The 24,270-nt window shown below is 48.8% G+C and overlaps 1 protein-coding gene across 7 annotated transcripts in view; it reads right to left on the bottom strand.

The window, feature by feature from the left end:
- Positions 1 to 24,270, bottom strand: part of HEMK1 (HemK methyltransferase 1, mitochondrial release factors N(5)-glutamine) — a 47,270-nt gene that overhangs the window by 22,485 nt on the left and 515 nt on the right. For 3 of the 7 annotated variants that reach the window (XM_078598894.1, XM_078598899.1, XM_078598900.1), the window contains exons 1-4: positions 23,949 to 24,231; positions 14,399 to 15,141; positions 13,707 to 13,795; positions 9,508 to 9,601 (exon numbers count right to left, since the gene is read on the bottom strand). In XM_078598894.1, the coding sequence (XP_078455020.1) occupies positions 9,508 to 9,601; positions 13,707 to 13,795; positions 14,399 to 15,043 (828 nt within the window). In that variant the 5' untranslated portion in view covers positions 15,044 to 15,141; positions 23,949 to 24,231. Of the gene's footprint in view, positions 1 to 9,507; positions 9,602 to 13,706; positions 13,796 to 14,398; positions 15,142 to 17,426; positions 17,820 to 23,948; positions 24,232 to 24,270 lie in introns of those variants that run through there. The other 4 variants (XM_078598897.1, XM_078598896.1, XM_078598895.1 and 1 more) reach the window with 3 other exon arrangements.

Here is a 24,270-nt window from a genome sequence, read left to right as displayed (position 1 = left end):
ACACATATATATACAGGGTGGCCTAAAAGTTAGGACACAGGGTTATTTAATTTATTTGAATACTGAAATTAAGACATTTTCATTGTTTATTCTTTTCGTTACTATTTTATCTATTGTCATTAGTAATATCTAGTTTTCTTCTTCCTGTGGGGTAACCTCAAATCCGTCATTTACAAAACTAAACCAAGAACCCTGAATTAATTGAGACATAACATGAATTGATTAATGTTAAAAGATTACACAGGTGTAATCTTAAAGAAAAAGTCTTAGATTCGTTTCAAAATATAATTCACGCATGCATTCTTGTTAGTGGACGTCAGTTTGAACATGTAAAATAAAAAAAGTAGTGATGGGTACTCTGTGTCATCCTACTGGACATCTGAGCTTCATAGCTTATTGGATTCCTCCGGTATAAATAAATATTCTGATTCCGATCTGGTTAAGTGCAACATAAAACGTTTAGTACATACACTTACATTAAATATATACAGTATTTGTCGAGTTAAATGTTTGAGTTTAAGCGTGGCATTCTTTGATTTAAAAACTCTGCGCCCCCTTAGAATTGAGCCACGGCCACTGCTCTGTAACATACACACGCCAAGCACAAATGTGCCCCGCTCAGCCTTATAGACTGTTGGGCTAAGTGCTGTTCGCGAGTACCTATTAATGCTGATCATTTTGGCGATACTGTGTTGGCGCTTGCACATTTGCACAAGTAACACACGCGCACAAAAACAAAACCCATTTAGGAAATTAATTTGCGTGTGCATGTTACATCCTGGCCCGTGAGAGAACACGTGCGCATACAAAGGCGACGGTTTGGCTAATGTTTTGTCATGAAGGGCGGTGAGGTACAAGAGGGGGTGGCGTGGCGAGCATCATGTCTGGCGGCTGCCTTTGTCTGACGTTAACACTCTCCACCGATGTTTAGCCATGGCCAGGAATTGAACTCGGCTTTGAGGTGGGGTTTCGTAGCGCACGCACACACAGAATGCACACGTACGTTTTCAATTCCCAAATGTTTCTAAATGCGACGCAGTGTCTAAAAACGCCGCATTTAGCAGGAGACACGTGATATTTCTAACGTAGTGTGTCTGAGCAATGAGGGACATAAATTAGGAACATGTTTTATGGCTACCAGATTTAGTTAAAGAGAAAGGATGTGCAAAGGCTTGTCGTAATGTGTAAACGTGGGCAATAAAGCATCTCCTAATTTCAAGACCATATGTTCCATCTTGGCTCTCATCCTGACCCATCCTTCATTTACTGCAGCAGCCTTGGTGAGATTTCAGCGGAATTTGTGAATAAACCACACACGGAACTCTCTTTCCTGAAATATGTTCCTTCCGCTTGCCACTGTAGTAAGGATGTATCAATCCATTGGAACAACTTTTAATTTGTTAAGAGTGTTTTTTTTTTAAATTCTCCCATAAATTATAATTTTTTCACCATAGATCATTCCAGGTCAAAACATTCAGCGTTTTTTTTACTTCCTCCAAGAGACAAATAACCGTCAAAACAACAAATATGTGCACGGTCGCCAGGGTCGGTGAATCACATTTCATATCCAAGGATTACGAGGGCACTTAACATTCGCTTTTTGAAATGAATATGCGGCCAAGCTAGACAGGACGGGTGCTCTGCCCGGAGAAGAGAATGTTTCTCTGCAAATCCTGACTCACCCGGCAGCGTGGAACAAAAGGCAACAGCATATGCTAGACGGGCGGCACGGCATAACATTTAAATATTAACAGATATCAAACATACTCTTCTTGGTTCTTTTGGTAAAGTCACTTAGAAGGGAAATAAAAATATGTGAAATATAAAAAAATATTATTTTATTATTTCCCTTCTACGTGACATTACCCAAAGAACCAAGAAGATGAAAAACCTGCAGTCACGAAAGCTTTAAATCGAAATCAAACACTCTTAGCTTTTTCGGTAAAGTCATGTAGGTAAAAAATAAATAATAACAATAATAGAAATAATAATAGAAATAAAATAGCAAATCACGACGTTTCAAGTGAGACAGTAAATCTGGCTGTGACGGTCCCACCTGATGACGGAGACTTGTGTTGCCTCCGAAACGTCGTGATTTTTATTTTATTTTTATTATTATTTCTATTATTTTATTTTTATTTTTTACCTACGTGACTTTACCGAAAAACCGACAAGTATGAATCCTTGCAGTCACGAAAGCTTCAAATCTAGAAAGATATCAAACAGTTGCATTTAAACGGAATTTAATTTCGGCAAAAAGGGGGGATGCGAGAACGTGGCGCGGGCAAGTGAGGGAGGGGCGTAGAGATGGGCAAAGCTGCAGATGGAATCGTTGCTCCGTTAAATGTCTAAAGAGACAACCACACAGCCGGCCACCGCTGTCTTTCCTTCCTTCCTTGGATCGTTTGCAAAAGAAATTCGCAATAATTGGGTCGGCTACAAATCTCAAATTATCTCCTTCAGCTCCAGCAGATAATTCAAGGCACACCTGAATCAATTTGTGTCCGGCAAAAAAAAAAACAGAGGTCTCTTTGAAGGAGAGCTCAATGCACACCGCCTCCCACTCTCTAATTACTCAAGGTGCCTTTGTTGATTGTTGATTACACTTGGCTCTGTGGAAAAAAAATAAAGATAATGGGGGCTTATTTGGGCTCTTTTCTTGAGAGAAATTAGGGCGCTTAAACAACACACAGATTGCCACCTCTCTCTGTTAGAGGAGGAACAATCCATTCCCTCCACCGCAGCCCCCTACCCCTTTACATTTCAAGGTGGCTCTTTGATTGATAGCGGCCTCAAGTGGCTGCAAGGGGCTAGATTACTCATTATATACAAACACTGCACTGCAATAATACATGGAAACAATTTTTTTGGGAAAACATCAACTATTATACGTGCAATTTGATGCCGGAATTGCAAGCCTATGAACGAAACTTAATCAAGGCATCAGTACGCATTTCCCCGGCACCTCCGATTAGCATGGTGGGCTACGTACGGTGCGAAAGAAGTTCAACATACATATCTACATACTCTGCCCTTAAGAAGGGCCATTGCCTGAAACATCAGTCCACTGTTTCTGGTAATTAGGAAATTTGCCCTCTGTTTGGAAATAGCATTCCACTATGTTATATGACGCACACCAATTTGTTTCAAAGAGCTAAATGCCAATGTTGAGATCGACTGGCCATGACAAGTGAGACAGGGTTGGTGTTAGTTTTGTAAATTCCGTAATATTGTCGGATGAACCACCGAGACACTCAAGCCCTGGTTCAAGAATGTCCCTCTACTCTTCTGCCTTGGAAATGCTTCTCTCTGTTGAGTGTCTACAGGATAATCATCTTACCTCGATTCCCCCTGCTCTTCAGCGGTCTACGGGAGCAACACAACCCTTCTCTTCACACTCCCCGCTCCCTCCCCTCCCTCCCCGCACCGCGTTCGAGTAGCGGTTGCATTTTCGACGCTTTATAAAGCCGCGTAATTTTTTTTGAGCATGCGATAATTAACGCATTGCTATTCGCCACCGCTGCTTAATTTACACTCCTGTGCGCGGACCGCAGAAGGGTGGATTAGAATTAACGGCGCCCATTCGGCCCCGACAACGGCATTAGGTTTGGTGGTTTAAGGTGGCAGGAAAACGCGTAGCCGGTGGGGACCGCAGTCTTCCACGCAGACACAATGAACACATCGCTCGAGACCCAAACACCATCGCCTCCCCGCCTCCACTCCTCCCCCCCCCACCCGTGCCCTCTTCCTCGAATACGCTGGCACAAACCACCAACCGCATCGGAACATCGTAAACAGGCCGATGCACGCATCTCCTTCATGAACGCAACATTAACGCCACAGGCCACGGGAACGTGCGACGGTGTGCCACACAAGCCAAACTATGGGACACGCAGTAAACCGCTGTGGTCCGGGACAAAATGACGCGAATTCTAGAACTCCTGATGCCCTCTCGCCGTGGCCAGAAGCGGACCTCGACGTTGGGCGTTTAACTCCTGAACATTTGCCCATCGTGCGAAAGAGTAGAATAGAAAACCACATTGGTAACCGCCACGATGCTTAACGCACGCTCAAAACACAGTCGTGTGTGTTCGCACCTCCGATTAGCGCGGGTTGGCTACGTACGGTGAGAAAGAAGTTCAACATACATACGTATCAATTACATTGGGGTGGAGTTTTCACACTGTAAATTAGCGCATTGCACCATGAACCCGGTGACCTGGGTTCGAGTCCCAGCTGCAGCTAATTCTTAGTGGCGACCGATTCTGAGCCGGTCCCTGGATGGTGCCCCAAACCGCATCAAGCAACCAGAGTGGAGAAGTATGGTTCAGCAATGCCTGTGACTGGCACGGCATGGGAAGGTACTTGTCCAGATATGTGTTGATAAAGGATCGTAAATTATTATTAATTTGTATTGTACTGCATACGAATAATGCACGGTGTTTTATTTCATTCTATGCTGTAACCCAGTGCAGTATTTCTGAACAGCTATATATTCGCTTATTCACCTACCCGTCACTATATACGTGGAAACTATTAATCTAGTGATCATCACAGCACTTGTGGTCGTAAATCTTTTGCTGTATTCGCTATTTACCGCACTCTTCGCCATACACAAACACTTATTTAATTTAAGTGCGGTTTCTAGAACTATCTACAGTAAACCCACCCTCCGCCACATATGGTACCACGGTAACCTGTTATGTCTGTCGCCTTCGAGGTGCTCTTTCTTTTGTTGTTGTTGTTGCTTTTAAAATTTTATTTCGCGTGGCCGCCGCAGCGGACGCGAAAAAAAAAAACCCGGCTCTCGATTCCACGTATTCGCGACAAATTCCGCGTACACAAAGAGCGTAGGCCCTTATATAATGCTATACTGTATTTATGGTTATGCTACGACTGGCCGGGCTCCAGCTGGCACCGAATAATTGTTTGTGCATTGACTGACGGTAGCCAGCGAATCCAGACAAGTCGAGTGTTGATTGTGGAATCCTGGTGAGCCCTCCACTCTTCCTGCGACAAAACAGCCCAGGGGCTGTCAGCCGACATCGTCGCCCTCACGACTTCGACTCGTCCCATTTAAAACCGAAAGCATCTCGCGATCCCTGCGCTGGCAGCGAGTGCGCTGGTGCTTAGCGGGCCCCGTCCATAATGATGCCCTCAAGAGAGAATTGCTTATTTATATATAATAGGCGACGTCTCGGGCCACGGCTCTTCTTTAGAGCGGAGAGAGAAAACACAGCCAAACTAAAACATAAAACTCGTGCGCTATTAAAAGGCCCGTTGCCTGAAACGTCGCCTCCACAAAAAGACGAACGTGTTGCGTTTTTTGTTCACACTCAACCGCCAAGAGAGGAAGCGCGCTTAGAAACCACGCAATGACTGACCCAAAACAGCTTACAAAGGCTGGCAGCGCAAGTGCTGTTAGCAAGCGCCTATTAAGGTGGGTACAGCAGCACACGAGGGGGTAGTGTGGGTCCAGTATCGTGGCTGACCACCTTTGTCTCCCCAGTGGTGATGTTTACGCATCACGCCAGCTACTCAATTAAGGACGAGACACCCTGTAGGAGCGACCCAGGACAATTTCTGAAACAGCTTGCCACGACGTTAGCCGTGAATGAAACTAAATCAGGTCACAGGGGTTCACAGCACAGGTGGGCGCGCGCACACAGATTCCCCGATTAGGCCACAATATCTGTTGGCGAGAACCCATTAAAGCTGGCACAATGCGCACGGTTGAGGGCGGTACAGCCAGCGCCACCCGGTTTCAACTGTCTCTGTATAAACAACGCAGATGTTAAATTTCGATTTAAAGCTTTCGTGACTGCAGGGATTCATCTTCCTGGTTCTTTCGGTAAAGTCACGTAGAAGGGAAATAATAAAACATAATAAATAACAGATGTTACTGCACGCAATGCAAGCTACACACTTTAGGCTGAGTCGACCTAGGGGAGGCGCAGGACCGGTTCAGATAACTGTACGACTGGTGTTTCTCCGTGAGCGGGAATGGAAGTCGGGTTTCCAGGTTGGTGGCGCAGCGCGCTAACCACTGCACCTCCACTTCCCTAGGCGGTGCGTCACGCACGCACGCACACACTCACGCGTGTCCATCACATCAACATTTCTGATTAACGGAGCCGTGTCTCTGCTTTCTGCGCAAAAAATAAATACTATTATGTAAAATAAAAATGGGATATTTGTAGTCTACCCCCCCCCGCCCCACCTCGCCTTTCACGAAGTGACTGCGTCCTTAATCAATAAAATATAACGGCCATAAATATCCATTTGTATGATTATTGTGAGCAGGTGCATTTTTTTGTAGCGAAGTCAATATATCCATATTTTTTACACACCCTGCACATTTTACCAAATAACTATGACTTGAATAAACACCACTTGTGCAGATAATCAGAGATCTGGGAACGTAAGTGCCACGAATTTGTTATTTACTTTAAACCCGAGATCAGTTTAACTGACCACTCAAGACACGTGGCTCGTAAACCAATGTTTAGTTCTCAGAGCTGGAATGTGCCCACAATAACGTGTGACATTTGTTTTTAAATGATTGTTTTCAATAGAATCATTAGTGACTAGGTTGGAACCTTACTAACATGCCTGGGGTTCAAAGCCAGGATCTGAGTGGTGCCACTCTGCCCTCTGAGCCATCGGGCCTCCTTTAAAATATAAATAGAGGTATCTTAATAAAACAATGCGCAGAACTCTCCATGAATTATTGAACGGATATATACCATGTACGGTGAAAATGTATTTCGAGTATACACAAAATGAAAACGCTGCCAGTCTTGGCGAATTCAAAACCGTGCACACGCATCGCTCGTAAACACACACAGCTCCTGCGTTTTAAACAAGAGCTCAGTGTTTGTGGTTTTATTTCAATCTAACTACACAATGACAATAAATTATCAGTTTACAACAAACAACGTCGGGACAAAAAGGCAACAGGGTTTTCTAAACATTTAGCCGGTAACGTGCGGCCAACGCAATTACATCGGCGACCTACAATACCCCGAGTTGCTGGCTCGCGCCAGAATCAACCGACGAAGCAAAGAATGTCAGCGGCAACATCTTTACCAGACGCTGTCTCGGCACAATCTTAGTTTCCGGTCTAAGGACGATTACTGTCCATACACTCCCGGCCGAACCTCCACCGCGGCAAAAATACAACTGGCGCAAGCGGGCATCGTGAAGTTCCACAAAAACGTGGCGGAAGCACCGACCTCGCCAGTTGAGCGCAACAAACCGTTGACGGACGCTGACTCTGCAAGATACTCGGTACCCGGCCTAAGGATGCTTCGTTGCATTTAAAAGTCCATAAAGGAAACAACCGAATCTCCACCGGAAAACAAACGACGAAAAATGATGCGAGTGGGCATTTTACCGTTCCCCAGTTCCCCAAAAAAACACCACCGGCAATCGGCAGCGCGATGTCCCCCGTCACGGCGCCGCGGGCTCCCGCCGCTCCTGCGCTGCCTCGTCCGCTTTGCCGGTGCAAAACGCGGCCCTGAGGATGTCGCTGCTGAGGCACACGTAGGCGAAGAAGACGAGCACGAGCAGCGACGTGACGATGAGGAAGACGCCGATGCTGACGTGCCGCTGCAGGACGACCATGACGAAGCCCAGGAGGCACATGACCAGGATGGAGAGGGCGAAGAGCAGGTGCAGCATGGAGAAGGTCCGGAGCGAGCGGCGCCTGCTGGCGCCGTCCTCTTGCGGGTTTTCAGCGTCGGCGTCGACGGCGAACGTCGGCTCGCACGCGCACGCTTCGACGGGCACCGCCGACGCTACGTCTCGCTCGCCGGCCGCTCCGCCGATTCCGCCGGCGACGATTCCGCCCAGCGAGGGCCAGGGCGCCGTGACGGCGACGGGAAACGCGTCTCCGTGGCGTGGCGGCGCGGGGCCCGGCGAGCCTCGGCACGGCCGAGGAGAAGGGGACGAGCACGGCGCGGCGTCCCAGCTGGGCAGCGCCACGATGGCGACGCTGAAGGGGCGGACGAGCGAGGCCAGCGAGGGCACGACCGCCGGCGCCGCGTTGTCTCCGGCGCTGACGAGCGCCGGCGCCCAGCGGCAGAAGGGGCAGCTGACGGCGGCCGAGGAGGAAGTGGCGAGCGAGCCGATCCGGCGCAGGCACTCGCCGCAGAGCGCGTGGCCGCACAGCAGGTAGCGCCGCGGGTTGAGCGCCGCGTCGTACGCGACGCAGCAGATCTCGCAGTCCTCGCCGCCGCCGCCTCCGCCTCCGCCGCGGGCGCCAGCACCGTGGGGGGCAGCGTTGGGAGCTCCCCGAGCCAGGCTGGAGGCCATTGTCACTCTATACTTTTAAAAAACATCGACGGGGTCTGTGCGGGTACTGCGTGCACGTCCGTGTGGATTTCGTTTTTTTTATTCCTTCCAATTTCGTTGTTTCTGTCAAGCTGCAATGACCAAAGAGTCGAACGTACACACGTGCGTGCGTCCGTGCGTGCGTATAAGCCAACTAAACATGAAAACGTGCACAGCTGGCGCGCCGGTTTCTCAGAGTCTGACTGCCTGAAACGCTGGCCCCATCATTGTGCCTGAGAGGTGGATCGAGTGCTGTACGTGGTGGGCCTTCTTATATCCCGAGCCGGCAGCCGGGCGCGTGACTCGCTAAAGATGCCCTCCCCCCCCCATCCTTTGCCCATTGTCTTAGCCCTCTCCCCACAACCACCCACAAGCACCCCCACCTCTCACCAGGTGATCAGGAGCTAATTCACATGGTAATTACACAGCAAACAAAGTCCGGCTACCACAGGATCAAACTTCCTCTGCACAAAACAAACATCTCATTTGTTCTATTTATGGCACACACCCCCACCCGCTTTAAAAAAAAGACACAAACCCTAAAACACACTGAGACTGACATGATATTTGTTGGCGAGTTAAGTATTCATGCACACGTCAAAATAGTGAAGACAAATTAACCAACATCCCAAGTGGAGATGCACTTCAAACTCTCGAGCCTTGGGCATGCAGCAGCAGCAGGAACACAGCTGCTGTGGGTGTGTTTAGCTCATAGACTACGAGGAAGTGGCAGGACTTTGGAAACAAAGAAACATCACGTGAATTTTGAATCTCCCTTTGAAATACACAAAGTATCAGGTGGTGAACAAGCACAAATAACAAACACAAAAAACACGTTCGTCAACAATAACAGTGTGGCTTTAAAAGGAAATATATATGACAGGTGAAGACGTTTCAGGCAATGGCCCTTCTAGATAGCACATACGTAGAGAGCAGTTCTAAAATAAATGAGTTTTCTATCTAGATTTAAACGTGCATCGCTCCAGTGCCTTTTTAATGTCGGAAGGAGGAGCGTTTCGCACCTCCGATGAGCACGGTTAGCCAAGACGTTCAACATACGCACGGACATTTCCACTTCGTCTGGAAAAGAGTTGAAATAGCTCAGTGGGCATCACCTGGTAAAATAAAACAAACACTGTCGTGCGTGAGCCCGTTGGGTGCGGCCGGACTCACCTCTGTCTCCGGCCTTGGGATGAGGACTGGCGGCCTCATCTTGAGGGTGAGATCCATGAAGTCCCACTGGCCGATCACGTACTGCACAGGCATGCTGGGGCGCACAGACGGGCACACACAAACACAAAACAGACAACGGACACATTCGGAATCCGGTGCCCTGAGAAGCTCGCGCGGGTGCGCGGAGCGAAACGTTGGACATTGTGCAAAACCGGAAGTTCACCGTAGAGCCGATAGCGGGCTGTTGGTGAAAGTGTTGATAGCGAGTACCAGTATAGCGGGACTTAATAATTGCTCGCTACGCAGACGCGCACACATCGACTCGCAATGCACACGGAGGATGTGTAGACGCTCAATTGCATGCACGCAGGCAAATGCAAAGCTTCCCCGTATAGTCTTAACAGACTGTTGGGGCAAGTACTGTTCGCGAGCACCTATGAAGGCTGGCACGGCTCAAGAAGGAGTGGGTGGCCAGCGCCACGCCCGGCCGCCTTTGTCTCCCCAACGGCGATGATTTTACACAACGCACCAAGTACTAATTTGAGGGTGACTCGATCTAGGAGAGGCCAAGGACCAGGACCGGTTCAGATAATCGTCACCGGTGTTGGCTGTCAGTGGGAATCGAATTCGGGTCGCCAGGTTCACAGCGCAGCGCGCTAACCGTTGCACTCCCGCTCCTCAACAGACGTGCACAGACACACATACAAAAATACAACAACAACAACCGCCATTCCCCACTAAGTGGCGGTGACGTCACCACGACGCTTGTGCCAGGCCAAGTGCACCTTGAGGCCACGTGATGTGTCGAACGCCCACTGGCAGGAGGTCACGGGGCAGACCCAGCAGGTGTCACGGGTCGACTGACCGAGATGACCGAGATGACTGGCTGATGCACCACCTTTGCCCCCTACTGTACCAACTTGCTGTGCTTTAGCCACCCGGCGCTCCGCTCGTTGTTGTAATACACGTACATGCACACATACATGCACACATACATGCACACATACATACACAGAGTGCATGTTAACAAAGTTGAAGGAGTTGGGGGCAAGTGCTGTTCGTGAGCACCTATTAAATACACACGGAATACGCAAGCTGACACGTACATGAACGGAATACACACACAGGATGCAGCAACAATAGCTGCCATCTTGCCACTAAGTGGTGGTGACTTCACCGTAGCGCTTGTGTCAGGCTAGGTGCACGAGGCCCCATGAAGTGTGAAAGGCTCAGTAGCAGGATACAGAATACAATACCCAGACAGGCAGTACAAAGACCACCTCCCAGAGCCTCAACAGACTGTTAGCGAGTACCTATGAAGGCTGGCATGGCACACGATCGGGTTGGGTGGCCAGCACTACACCTGGCCACCAGTGGTGATGTTTACACACCGCACCAGGAACTCGTTGTAGCTCATGGGTGCAACTCTCCGGAGCAGTAATGCGACTCACAAACTCGTCCCAATGCGACTCACAAACTCGTGGCAGCTCCCATATCTCTCTCGCCTCCCATCAGCCTGCACGACAGCTCACGGTGGAACTCTCTCCCCAGGGCGACTCACAACCTCCTCCTCTCTACACCGGGCACCAGAACCATCACGGCCGGACGTCGTTTCTTTGTGGCACCACCCTGCCCCCCCCACGTTCCATCTCCACGTACTTTTAAGGGACACCTATTTTTTTTGGAACTGCTTTGTGTGTTCAGTCTGTTGTCCTTCCCCCGCACCTCCGATTAGCACGGTTGGCTACGTACGGTGCGAAAGAAGTTCAACGTGCATGCATACCACATAATTTAAAGGCCGGACCTCTTTCGCCTGTCTTTCCGAGCAACACCGAGTTTGGCTCCGCGCCTTCTGCCACAATCATTTTTATCCGTCAATTATTCTGGGAATAGAAAATTGCATCATTATTACTTTGCGAGAGGGGAGACAGAACGTAGTTCCCTGCACCAACCAGCAGTGACCGGCGTGGTGAAGTATGGCAACCTTCCCCTGGGCCCCCCCCCCCATCATCGACATGCCAAAACACCAAGGCTGTTAAAGTTTCACCGTGAGGCCCACGTAAACATAATGCAAATTAATCATTGTACAAGTGCTGGCACCGACTTGAATATGCACATAGTTTGCCTGGTGTCTACAGATGGTGTTTACTTCAGGTTATTTTTGCTCTACCGTATATATGTGGCATGTGCTATTTCTATGCTAGAAACTATTTTAAGTTATTGAAAAACATATCCTATCGTGAGCAATCGTGTGTGGGTCTGTGTGTGTGGGAAGCGGTAGTGCAGCGGTTAGCGCCCTGCGCTACAAACCCAGCGACCCGAGTTCGATTCCCGCTCATGGCCAACACCAGTGACGATTATCTGAACAGGTCCTGGGCCTCCTCCAGGTCGACTCAGCCTCAAAACGTGTACCTGGTGTGGTGTGTAAACATCGCCACTGGGGAGACAAAAGCGGTCGGGCGTGGAGCCTTCATAGGTGCTCGCTAACAGCACTTGCCTCTACAGTCCGTTAAGGATATACGGGGGATCTTTGTCTTGTGTGCACGCGCGCGTGAGAGCAGTATTGTAGCGGTTAGTGCACTGTGTTACGAACCTGACGACCCGGGTTCGAGTTTAGCTCATGGCCAATGCCAGTGACGATTATCTGAACCGGTCCTGGGGCTCCCCTACGTCGACTCAAGATAAATGAGTACGTGGTGCGGTGCGTAACAACATCAGCACTGGGGATACAAAGGCGTTCGGGCGTGGTGCTGGCCACCTACTCCCTTGTGTGCCGTGCCGGCCTTCACCGGTGCTATTCGCGCATAGCGCTTGCCCCAACAGTCTAAACTCTAAAGGCTACACGGAGGATCTTTGTGCAGTGGCGCGTTTGGATGTCCTCTCGGACGCGTTCCATTCCTAATGCAGCACAAAGAGTCACCACTCTCGAGTCGTGTGCCTTGCAGGTGGTAGCTGCTGAGAACGGATCGATACGAAATCCCAACGCATTGACGGCGATGATGATAATGGATGGCGCTTGCCGGGGACTTTAATGCTTTTTTTTTTTTTAAATAACGCTCAGTCCAAAGTTCCCAATAACCATTTTACATGTCGCACAAACACGCAGCTTTTACGTAATTGGTAATCTCCTTTGGCAATACGCAGAGTGCACCTCAAAGTTATTACCACTGCAGCGCAATCAGAAAACCTGGGCGGGCTAATTCCAGTTGGGGGGCTTACCCCCCCACCATTTTGATCCTTCCAGCATTGTTATAAATCAGCGCCCACTTCATGGGAAGTCAATGGTAATCATCCTAAGCGTGTACGCTCGCTCCTGCCACAGGAATATAGATATATTTATTTTCCCACCACTATGCTCAGGGCTGCTGTGAACACGAGATGAAAACTGCTGCTCCCATGCTCATGATATCAAAGGAAGGCAATGTTACTGTGATTATTAAACGTTTGGGAAGGTGGTGGTGGTGGTGGTGGTAGAGTGGTGAGTGCACTGCACTAAGAAGCCGGTCACCTGACTTTGAATCCTGCCAAAGGTTAACATCAGTGAGATCAGTGCACCTGTCCTGGGCTGCTAATACAACTGCTGCTAATACAGCTGCTGCTAATACAACTGTTACTGCTGCTAATACAACTGCTACTGCTGCTAATACAGCTGCTCCTGCTGCTAATACAGCTGCTACTGCTGCTAGTACAGCTGCTGACACAGCTGTTACTGCTGCTAACACAGCTGTTACTGCTAACACAGCTGTTACTGCTGCTGACACAGCTGTTACTGCTGCTAACACAGCTGTTACTGCTGCTAATACAACTGCTACTGCTGCTAATACAGCTGCTCCTGCTGCTAATACAACTGCTACTGCTGCTAGTACAGCTGCTGACACAGCTGTTACTGCTGCTAACACAGCTGTTACTGCTAACACAGCTGTTACTGCTGCTGACACAGCTGTTACTGCTGCTAACACAGCTGTTACTGCTGCTAATACAGCTGCTACTGCTGATGATACAGCTGCTACTGCTGCTAATACAGCTGCTCCTGCTGCTAATACAGCTGCTACTTCTGCTACTGCTGTTGATACAGCTGTTACTAATGCTGATACAGCTGTTACTGCTGCTGATACAGCTGCTACTGCTGCTAATACGGCTGTTACTGCTGCTAATACAGCTGCTACTGCTGCTAACACAGCTGTTACTGCTGCTGCTACCTCGTGAGACGTCGACGGCAGAGCTCCCCGACCTTCGCTTGCGCCTCCGCCGCGATGGGCCGAGTCACGGCCCTGCCCAGGCTCGCCATCTGCGTGACGAGTCACACGCCCCGCGTCAAAAATCTCAACATCCCTCGGGTTTTATCAGCAAAAACACGGCGCAGTGCTGTGAAACAAAACCACCACTCCCCCCCCCCCAGTTACGTGTCTCCCCGAACAAATAGAGCACGCGTGGTTTTTTGCGCTTGTCGGACGAGCGGCTTTTTCAGACCATTATTATCCAGCAGCATCTGTTTAAGCCAAATCCGCACCGGTTTTGACCGACTGGGTTTCTCTTCCCACGAACGCGTGGTAAGTCAGCAGCATTCGTTTCAACTTCCAATTTGTCTGCTTAGCCAGGGGAGAACTCTCGCGGCCACGATAGTCTCGTTTGCAAGAGTGACCCGGCTCACCAGAAAATACAAAATCAATTAAATCAAATAAAACACAACAGTATAATGAAGCAAATTTCAACAAGCGCAATAAAAAAAACGCAATTAGAAATCAGGGCAAAAACAACCGCGTTACAGGAAAAATAGAAAACACCGCACACAATCATGAACCAAAGTGAAAAGCTAATACATTTTGCCGTGAGGAAAGTCATCTAAGGCAGGCCCGCCCCTGGGACCGACCGCGAGCGGCGCCAGCCTCACCGTCTTAGCCCCAAGCACGTGCGCGACAATGTAGGCGGCCGACTCCCACGGCTCGGAGATTCCCGCCGCTCGGAATCGTCTGCTCCACGAGCGGACGCAGCCCAGCGCCGTCTCCCCTCTCCCGCGTCCTCCCACACCTTCGCCACGGCCGCCACGGCCGTCACCATCGTCCCCTCCCGCACCCTCGGCCGCCCCGGCTCCAGACGCCCGCCTGGCTTGAGGCGCAGTCGCTGACCGCGCCCGCGTCATTTCACTCTCGATGGGGGGCACAGGACGGCCGGCGCGCGGAGACCAAATCCAGGTGGAGAAGTCTCGCGGAGGCGAAGGCCACCTCGGCCCGGCGAGGCTGCCGTGCCCCGATTTTCCGGATCGTGCTGCGCTCCTTTGCCGGGCTGCTGCCCGACCCTGACACCGCAGGCCGCCCCGAGATCGTTCTTGGCACGGCCTCTGAAACGGTGTGCCGCTGCCTGTGCTTTCAATGGACCCCGCCGCCAGGGGAATGACGGACGGACCGTCCGGAAAACGTCTGCGGAGGTCTAAATTGTTAAGCGACGGCCGGTGCCAGCCAGGGCACGGTGCTGCGCCCTGCAGTGTGCGTGGGGCGATGCTGATCCAGGTCCGGATTGGTTTCACGATCCGCTTCATTGTTCGTGGTGGTGGTGGTGTCGGTGACAATTCGTGAGTGTTGCAAGATTTTTAGTGCCAGTTTAGTTTTCTTGTTTGATGGTCGGGCAATTTTTCAGCTGAAATGAATGAAAACAAAAAACAGAGGTGAGTGTACAATTTTAAAAAGCTATCCAGCATCTGCAGAGTATGATTTATGTGGATAAACAATTTGCAAAACACATGGAATTGTGATGAGAGATGTATTAACAGTGTGGGCTTTTATGGACTACATAAACCACTTTGGTAAAGGTGATAGTTCAACTTCAGTGTTGATAGAGAGGCAGGAGTAATGTCTGTGTCAATATATGGGCCAGATAGCTTAGATGGATTCAACAAAAGCAACCAAAAACACGCTTCTGGTCTTCAAATGTAAGAGCATGTGCAAGAAATTCACGGAAGAATATGGTCAGGATAATATGGAAGTTGTGAATACAACGGCGCAAATAAATTATTGTAGATTTAATGAGAGGAAGACGTTTGCAATGGGTGATGCACGTGTGCAAATTGGAGGAGGGCAGAGTTTCTAGACAGGCATCAGAGAGCAACCCAGAGGTCGGTGAGATGTAACGCCAGATGGTTAGTAGACCGTAAGAGCAGACCTTGACATTTCAGTTGTGAATCAACGTTGCACAAACTGCAGGATCTGGAAAAAGGTTTAAAAAAAAAAACACACAACAGGACCGCACCAACCCAACTAGGCCAATGACGCAAACATGCAAACGTGACCCATTAATACCGAGCCGCCGGGGTTGCGACTGCCAACGCACATAGCGGGGGACACAAAGACAAAGATCCCCCGTAAAGCCTTAACAGACTGTTGGGGCAAGTGCTGCTAGCGAGCACCTATGATGGCTGGAACAGCACACGATGGGGGGCTGGCCAACACCACGCCCGGCCGCCTTTGTCTCCCTAGTGGCAATGTTTACACTTCACACCAAGTACTCATTTGAGGCTGAGTCGACCTAGGGGAGGCCTAGGACCAGTTCAGATAATCGTCACTGGTGTTGGCCGTGAGCGGGAATCTAACCCGGGTCGCAGGGTTCGTAGCGCAGTGCGAAAACCACTACACTACCAGCGGGGTACACACACACGCGCACACACGCGCACATGCGCGCGGCACCTTAATTCCCACATGCCCGAGAAGCAAACGGTGAAGACGAAGCAGGGCCTTGCAACTTTGAGCGCACGCAGGGAATTCCTCCACGATGAATATACTTCATTAGTAGATCTCAAGATGGCAGCCCAGTCCATCCAGCTCATTAGTCACGGGAGCAGGAATTTGCCACAAAATAACCCAATTATACTAATAGGGGTCAGGGGTTACCACAAAAGACAATTTGGATTTATGAATTGTCTAAATGTGACCGCATCTCAAGATGCTGCATAGGGCGGAGGGAGGGGGGGATTTGCATTCATGGGGGTCTTCGAATGGAGGTATTTTTGTATTTTTTGAAGGTGGTGTGGGGACCCACTGCTCATGGCTGAGTGCGAAGGAGATTGACGTGTGGTAAAGGTGTGGATGAAAATACTGAAACGTGAATATAGGGCAAAATAAAGTAATTCCTGGGAAGAGGAATAACACTGCCCCCTGATGTGATTAATTTTCACCTTGATGAAATCTTTCAGCAAAAATAAAGGCCAGAATCTTCACACCAATTAAAGGATTCACAGTTCACACTTTTTAAACTAGGTTACGAGGCTGAAGTTTCTTCAATTAATTGAAAAGGTTTAATTGGTGTTATGGCTGTAACGCAAGGTTAAACTGGGAAAGTTGGCGAGCAGCCACCGATCCCGACCCTGACAATAGCTGTAAACAGGCTGTAAACAGGCTGCCGATGAGACCCAGGAGATCAAAACCAGTACAGAGTTTGCGTTTCTGAACAAACACTGAAATGTATCGCTGGTCGGAAAAACTCATTGGCTGGTGGACTCAAAAATTTCTTCCGCTCACGCCATCGTCTGAAACTGCCTTCCACCAATCAGAATCACAATATTTATGGACATCGGAGGAATTTGATGAGCTCTGAAGATAATTTCCACAGATGTCCTGGAGGACAGCGGTCCCCAACCTTTTTGGCACCAGCGACCAGTTTCGTGGAAGACAATTTTTTCACGGACCGGGGGGTGGGGGGGGGTTCATCATTGGGTCCCTTTTCAAAGAAGCTCTCCGGCAACGTTTCTTTTTTACTAATTTTGGCTAGGGGTTAGAGCTTGTGGGCTCACCAACACTGTGACTGAGACAAGTGCGCGGTGCGGGAAAGAAGCACGGACGGAAGTGGTCAATAAAACGATGGGCGGGCCACACGCGGACTCACCGCTCACCACTATGCGGTGTGTAGAGTGTGTACACACGCGGACTCACCGCTCTCACCTCCTGCTGCTGTGCGGCCCGGTTCCTAACAGGCCACGGACTGGTACCGGTCCACGGCCTGGGGGTTGGGGACCCCTGCTCAACTCCCTGCTCCTGTTCAAGCTATAAGCTAGACCATCATCTTATCCTCTGTCTATGACTAACCGCCTTCTCTTTATATATTTAACTAGCAGAAGTACCCGGCTTTGCCCGGGTGAAAAATATATTTCTTAAAAACCTTACATATATATACACAGATACTAAGGTATTGTCAAAGCCCGGTGGGCTGTTTGTACATTTCTCCACCAACAAATATATAAGAGGCTTTCACAAGTCCAAAAAGTTGTAGAAAGTGTGGGGTAAATAGTTGATGTCAAAATGTTTCCGAAAATTGTGGTCTCCCCCCCCCCCCCCCTCAAAAAATATCTTTACCCCTCGTAGGTATATATACTAACAACACCTTACATACAACAGAGGAAGTGGTATCTATTGACTCTGTAGTAGTATCTACTGACTGTACCGTAGTATCTACTGAGCCAGTAGTAGCTACTGACTGTGTAGTAGTATTTAGTGACTGTAATAACTACTGACCATAGTAGTATTTACTGGGCCTACAGTAGTATCTACCGACTATATACTCGTAACGACTAACTGTATAGTATCTGCTGACTCTATAGTTGTATCCACTGACTATAGTAGTAACTACAAAATCTATAGCAGTATCTACTCACTCTATAATAGTATCTACTGACTCTAGTCGCTACTCACCATAGCAGTATGTACTGACTGTATAGTAGTATATACTGACTGTAGCAGTATTGACTGACTGTAGTGGTATATACTGACTGTTTTAGTATTTACTATAGCGGTATCTACCAACTCGATAGCAGTATCTACTATCACTACAGCAGTGTATACCGACTGAGGTCGTACCTGCTATCACTACAGCAGTGCATACTGCTGTGTTGGTACCTGCTATGATTACAGCAGTGCATACTGCTGTGGTGGTATCTGCTATGATGAGAGGAGTACATATTGTGGTGGTGGTACCTGGTATGATAACAGCAGTGCATATTGACTGTACTCATCATTCACCCTCACCATTCACCACTCACAACTCACCCTTACCACTCATCCTCACCACTCACCACTCCCACTCACTATTCACCATTCACCCTCACAACTCACCACTCACCAACCTCCCTCACCAATCTCCCTCACCACTCACCCTCACCACTCACCCTCACCACTCACCCTCACCACTCACCAATCACCACTCACCCTCACCACTCACTCTCACCACTAACCCTCACCACTAACCGTCACCACTCTCACTCACCACTCTCCCTCACCACTCACCACTCACTCTCACCATTCACCCTCACCATTCAGCCTCACCACTCACCCTCACCACTCACCCTCACCACTCAACTTCACCCTCACTACTCACCATTCATCCTCACCAATCACCACTGACCAATCACCACTCACCACTCTCCACTAATCCTCACCACTCAACCTCACCACTCACCCTCAAAACTAACCACTCTCTCACCACTCACCCTCACCACTCAGCACTCACCCTCACCACTCACCCTCACCACTCACCCTCACCACTCACGCTCACCACTCACCCCTCACCGCTCACCACTCACCCATCACCACTCACAACCGCCACTCACCCTCACCACTCATCCTCACCACTCACCCTCACAACAACCACTCACCCTCACCACTCACCCTGACCACTCACCACTCATCCTCACCAATCACACCCTCACCAATCACCACTCACCCGCACTGCTCACCACTCATGCTCACCCTCACCACTCACCCCTCACTAATCACCACTCATAACCGCCACTCACCCTCACCACTCACCCTCACCACTCACCCTCACTACTCACCACTCATCCTCACCAATCACACCCTCAACAATCACCACTCACCCTCACCACTCACCCTCACCACTCACTCTCACCACTCACCCTCACAACAACCACTCACCCTCAACGCTCAGCACTCACCCTCACCACTCACCCTCACCATTCACCCTCACCACTCTCCCTCACCACTCTCCCTCACCACTCACCCTCACCATTCACCACTCACGCTCACCCTCACCACGCACCCCTCACTAATCACCACTCACAACCGCCACTCACCCTTACCACTCACCCCTCATCCTCACCAATCACACCCTCAACAATCACCACTCACCCTCACCACTCACGCTCAACACTCACCCTCACCACTCATGCTCACCACTAACCCTCACCACTCACCCTCACCACTCACTAATCACCTCTCACAACCGTCACTCACCCTCACCACTCACTCTTACCACTCACCCTCACAACAACCACTCACCCTCACTACTCATCCTCACCAATCGCACCCTCACCAATCACCACTCACCCTCACTGCTCACCCTCACCGCTCACCACTCAACCTCACCCTCACCACTCACGCTCACCCTCACCACTCACCTCTCACTAATCACCACTCACAACTGCCACTCACCCTCCCCACTCACCCTCACCACTCACCCTCACCAATCACCACTCACCTTCACCACTCACCCTCACCATTCACCCTCACCACTCACCCTCACCATTCACCCTCACCACTTTCCCTCACCACTCTCCCTCACCACTCGTTAAGGGCGATCCTAAAGGAATCTACAACCTTCGATGATTCCTTTGCGCGATTCAAAGAATCGATTCCTGGCGCATAGGAGGTTTCCATTTTTAATTACAGAGTTTTATTTTCATTGTTATGTTATGTTTTAAAGTTTTCAGGAGTTTTTAATTATATTTTAGCCCCGGTCAACGCCGGATATTTCCCATTCGTAGCAGTTTATATCAACTCTATAACCAACTTATATTAAACGGAAATAAGGCGATTCTAAATGAATCTACAACCTTCGATTCCTTTTCGCGATTCATAGAATGGATTCTTGGCGTGGTCGGGTTTAGAGTTTTAATTACACAGTTGTATTTTCATTGGGATGTTATGTTTTAAAGTTTTCAGAAGATTTTAAATGTATTTTTCCCCCGGGCAACGCTGGGTATATCGAGTTTATACCACAAAGTCGTCGCCTGACAGAGTTGCGTGTCGAGGCCTAGTACCGTGCAGAGCCTCCGGCCTCGCCTAGATTGCCCATCCGGCTGAGGCTGGGTGCTGGGGCCGTTACCCCCCCCCCCCCCCCCGCGCTACAATAATACTGTCTAATCGCTATAATTGTATTATCTACCGACCCTATAATAGTAATTGCACACATTGGGGTGGAAGGGGAGTGAAGAGGACGTGAAACTTTGATGAATTTACCTCAGAGTCGCGTGTTAATGCGTGCGCATATTTTTAACGGGAATTAAAAATGGCGTCCACCCTGCAGCGAAGTTGTTGCTACCCGTTGCCAGGGGCAACCGCCGTGGTCCGCGCCGGTCGGCGATATTAAATAAATAAATAAAGATTTAAATAAATAAATAGAAATCGCACTAAATCGATTATCGGGCCGATTTAAAGTTTAGAGACGAAAAATCGGAAATGCCTAAGTTTACCACGGGGCCGGGGGCGTGCCCACCTGCAAAATTTAATCTCGGCGAACCCCACGGTCCGAGAGCTACATCCCCCGCAAGGGAGCGTACGCAGACGGACGGACAGACAGACAGACAGACAAAAAATGAATTATATAGGTTAGATTACATATACCTACTGTTTCTGTGCCACGCCTTGAGCATGTGGTCGCATTCAGACGTAATATGAATCCAACTTGTATTTTATGCACGAGACCATGCATGAAATATTAATGAGGAAGACATCGATTTTGCCCCCTGTAATCACGTTATTGTCCAAAATAAATTAATGATCACAGCCACATTCAGCAGCACAGCCACACAAAGCATGCGATCTATTAACCTGCACCGAAATCTGTCATCGCATACAAATGCAATTCTACGGCAGATTAAATATCGGCACGTGTTTCACACAGAGTCTTGTATATACGTGATCTCTATATATATTAATGGCTCTCATCTGTCAATACCCACTCATCTGTGAATAGCCTAGCAGCTGTTATTGGGAACAAGTCCCAGCAGGGATTCTTTGGGAACTCAACTTTCAATTACAATCACCTACCCATGTTGTTTCTCACCCGTCACTGTGAGCTCATTTGTAAGTAGCCACTCACCTGGGTAGTTCCGATGATTTTGGATGCTCAAATTCAGAGACCTTACAGATGTGGTTAATCGCGGGTATAATCATTGAGTTTTTCTTTTTACTGGTGCATGGTATGTGAACCAACTTGTCCACGTTTCTGTTGACATGTGGCTCAGCGGTACAGACGGCTCAGCCACAGAACGAGCGGCTTGCAATGGGGAGGTTGCGAGTTCATATTCTCATAGGTGGTTATCTAACTCAATCCCATCATCTCTCCACGGTCGATAAAATAGATACCACTTTGTGAAGTCAGCAATGATGGACTAACGGGCCGTCCATAAATGACGTCACGCACTTGGGGGGGGGCGGGTCAGACATTTGTGACGATGTGTGGCGAGGGGGGGAGGGTTCGAGAAATGTGACGTCACTTCAAAATGCACAAGTTTAAATAGATTTAAATTAAATAGGATTGTTAGAACCCAAATTTTGATTAATTTTCATTTTAACTATTTGATTATTTAAATTTACAAAGGTCACCTTTCATTTATTCCATTAAGGAGCATTTTGCTTCTCCATGGGAGAATGGAGAATCATACAATTTGTAATTTATTTGAATTATTGTTATTAAACATTTTTATTCTAATGATTCTACCAGGCTTTTCATTCTGTGAAATGAATATGTGATTGTTATAATTGTACTCTCCATTTTGCTTCGTTCTACTACAAAGTTTAAAGTATTTTTTTTTATAGTTATTACTTTTAATATTTGATAATTATTAGAGAATTTCAATATAATATTCTGAACATCTGCAGTTTTAATTAGACGCTGAATATTTTGAAGTGAATTTTATGCTAAATTTCAGCTTCCCAACGATTCCTTTTTAATGTTTTCTCCTACAACATCAGAGTGCAGCGCCACATTAAATACGCACTACAATGACAATAGTTTTAAGTGATTTGAAGCATGTTTTATTTTCAAAATGGAAATATGGTTTGGGGGGGGGGCAGAGCTTTGTGACGTCATATTTGAGGGGGGGTCTGACTTTGTGACGCCGTGTGACGAGGGGGGGGGGTCAAAAATCGGTCAAAATCACGTGACGTCATTTATGGTCGGCCCCTAATGATAAGTCTCGTCCTCAGCATAGCAATGTGGAATTTCCACCACTGGCTCAGGGCTGTAAACAGAAGATAAGCACCGTCTGTCTGGATGCTCATTAAAGCAGGAAATCACTGACTGTAATCATCCATGGTGATAAAAACTACAGTAAAACCTTGGATTGCGAGCATAATTCGTTCCGGAAACGCGTTTGTAATCCAAAGCACTCGTATATCAAAGCACTCGGACATCAGTTGTGATCACGTGGCGCTCGGCAGACAAAGCGTATACACGTACTACTCGTGTTGCAAGACCTCGCTCGTTTATCAAATTAATATTTATTTTAAAAATTTGCTCGTCTTGCAAAACACTCGCAGACCAAGTTACTCGCAATCCAAGGTTTTACTGTATTTGTATTTTACCAGGTAAGGCCCACTGAGCTATAGTTATGTTTTCAGAAGCGACCTGGCCACAAACGATGGCTCAACGAAGTGGCTTATCTCATGTAGAAAGTTACAGCAGCTAAATCCTCTAAAGGCATGTTTCTAAATGTGGAGGGAAACCCCGAGGACCCGGAGAAAAATGTCCATGACCACGGGGAGCTAGACATGCAAACTCCGAATCAGAGGTGGGACAAAGTCATTGTTATGCAAGTCCAAGTCGAGTCGCAAGTCATCAAATTCATGACTCGAGTCTGACTCGAGTCCAAGTCACATGACTCGAGTCCACATCTCATAGGTGGGACAAAGTCATTGTTATGCAAGTCCAAGTCGAGTCGCAAGTCATCAAATTCATGACTCGAGTCTGACTCGAGTCCAAGTCACATGACTCGAGTCCACACCTCTGCTCCGAATGTACAGGTGTCAGGGTTGGGATGGAACCCACGACCTCCTGTATACCAGGCAAGGCAGATCATTTCTCGGCAATAGTACGTACGTAGCATGGTGCAATAGTACGTGCCAAACGATTGACTTATTCCATAAATAACAAAAACTATTTTATCCAGACGACTTTAAAAATGACAGCCCGTGCGGTCAGACGTCCACTCAGGACAATAATCATCTCTCCGGATTCTATAAATAAAGTGCCACTTTGAGAGAATACGCATCACTCAACGCGGCGCACCGTGGAGAAATATCCGACTCCCGTTATAGGAATGTGGAATTTCCACCAGTGGTCAGAAACCTCAGCGCTGTCCTGCGTGACTTGAAATTGAGCGGGTTTAGGCCACCATAACAACCCATCCAAAAAATACAATATATAGAACAGTCGCGCACCTCGAAGTGGCGGTGACGTCACCACGGCGCTTGTGCCATGCTGGGTGCACTTTTGAGGCCACGTGAGGAGTCGAAGGGCCGCGCTGGCAAAGGAGGTCATGGCAACAAGCGCAGCAAGGTGCCAACGGGGGGGGGGTGGTCGACTGACCGAGACTTGGCATCGATGCACCACGCCACGCTGTCTCCGATCCGTCCGCTTGTCACGCACGTGACCTGTCTCCCCCTCTCCCACGCACGTGACCTGCCCCCCCTCTCCCACGCACGTGGCCTGCCCCTCCTCTCCCACGCACGTGACCTGCCCCCCCTCTCCCACGCACGTGGC

The sequence above is a fragment of the Lampetra planeri genome, chromosome 11 (assembly GCF_965212315.1).
Source record: "Lampetra planeri chromosome 11, kcLamPlan1.2.h2, whole genome shotgun sequence".
In the NCBI taxonomy this organism is placed as follows: domain Eukaryota; kingdom Metazoa; phylum Chordata; class Hyperoartia; order Petromyzontiformes; family Petromyzontidae; genus Lampetra; species Lampetra planeri.
This window is presented reverse-complemented; position numbering and strand designations above follow the sequence as displayed.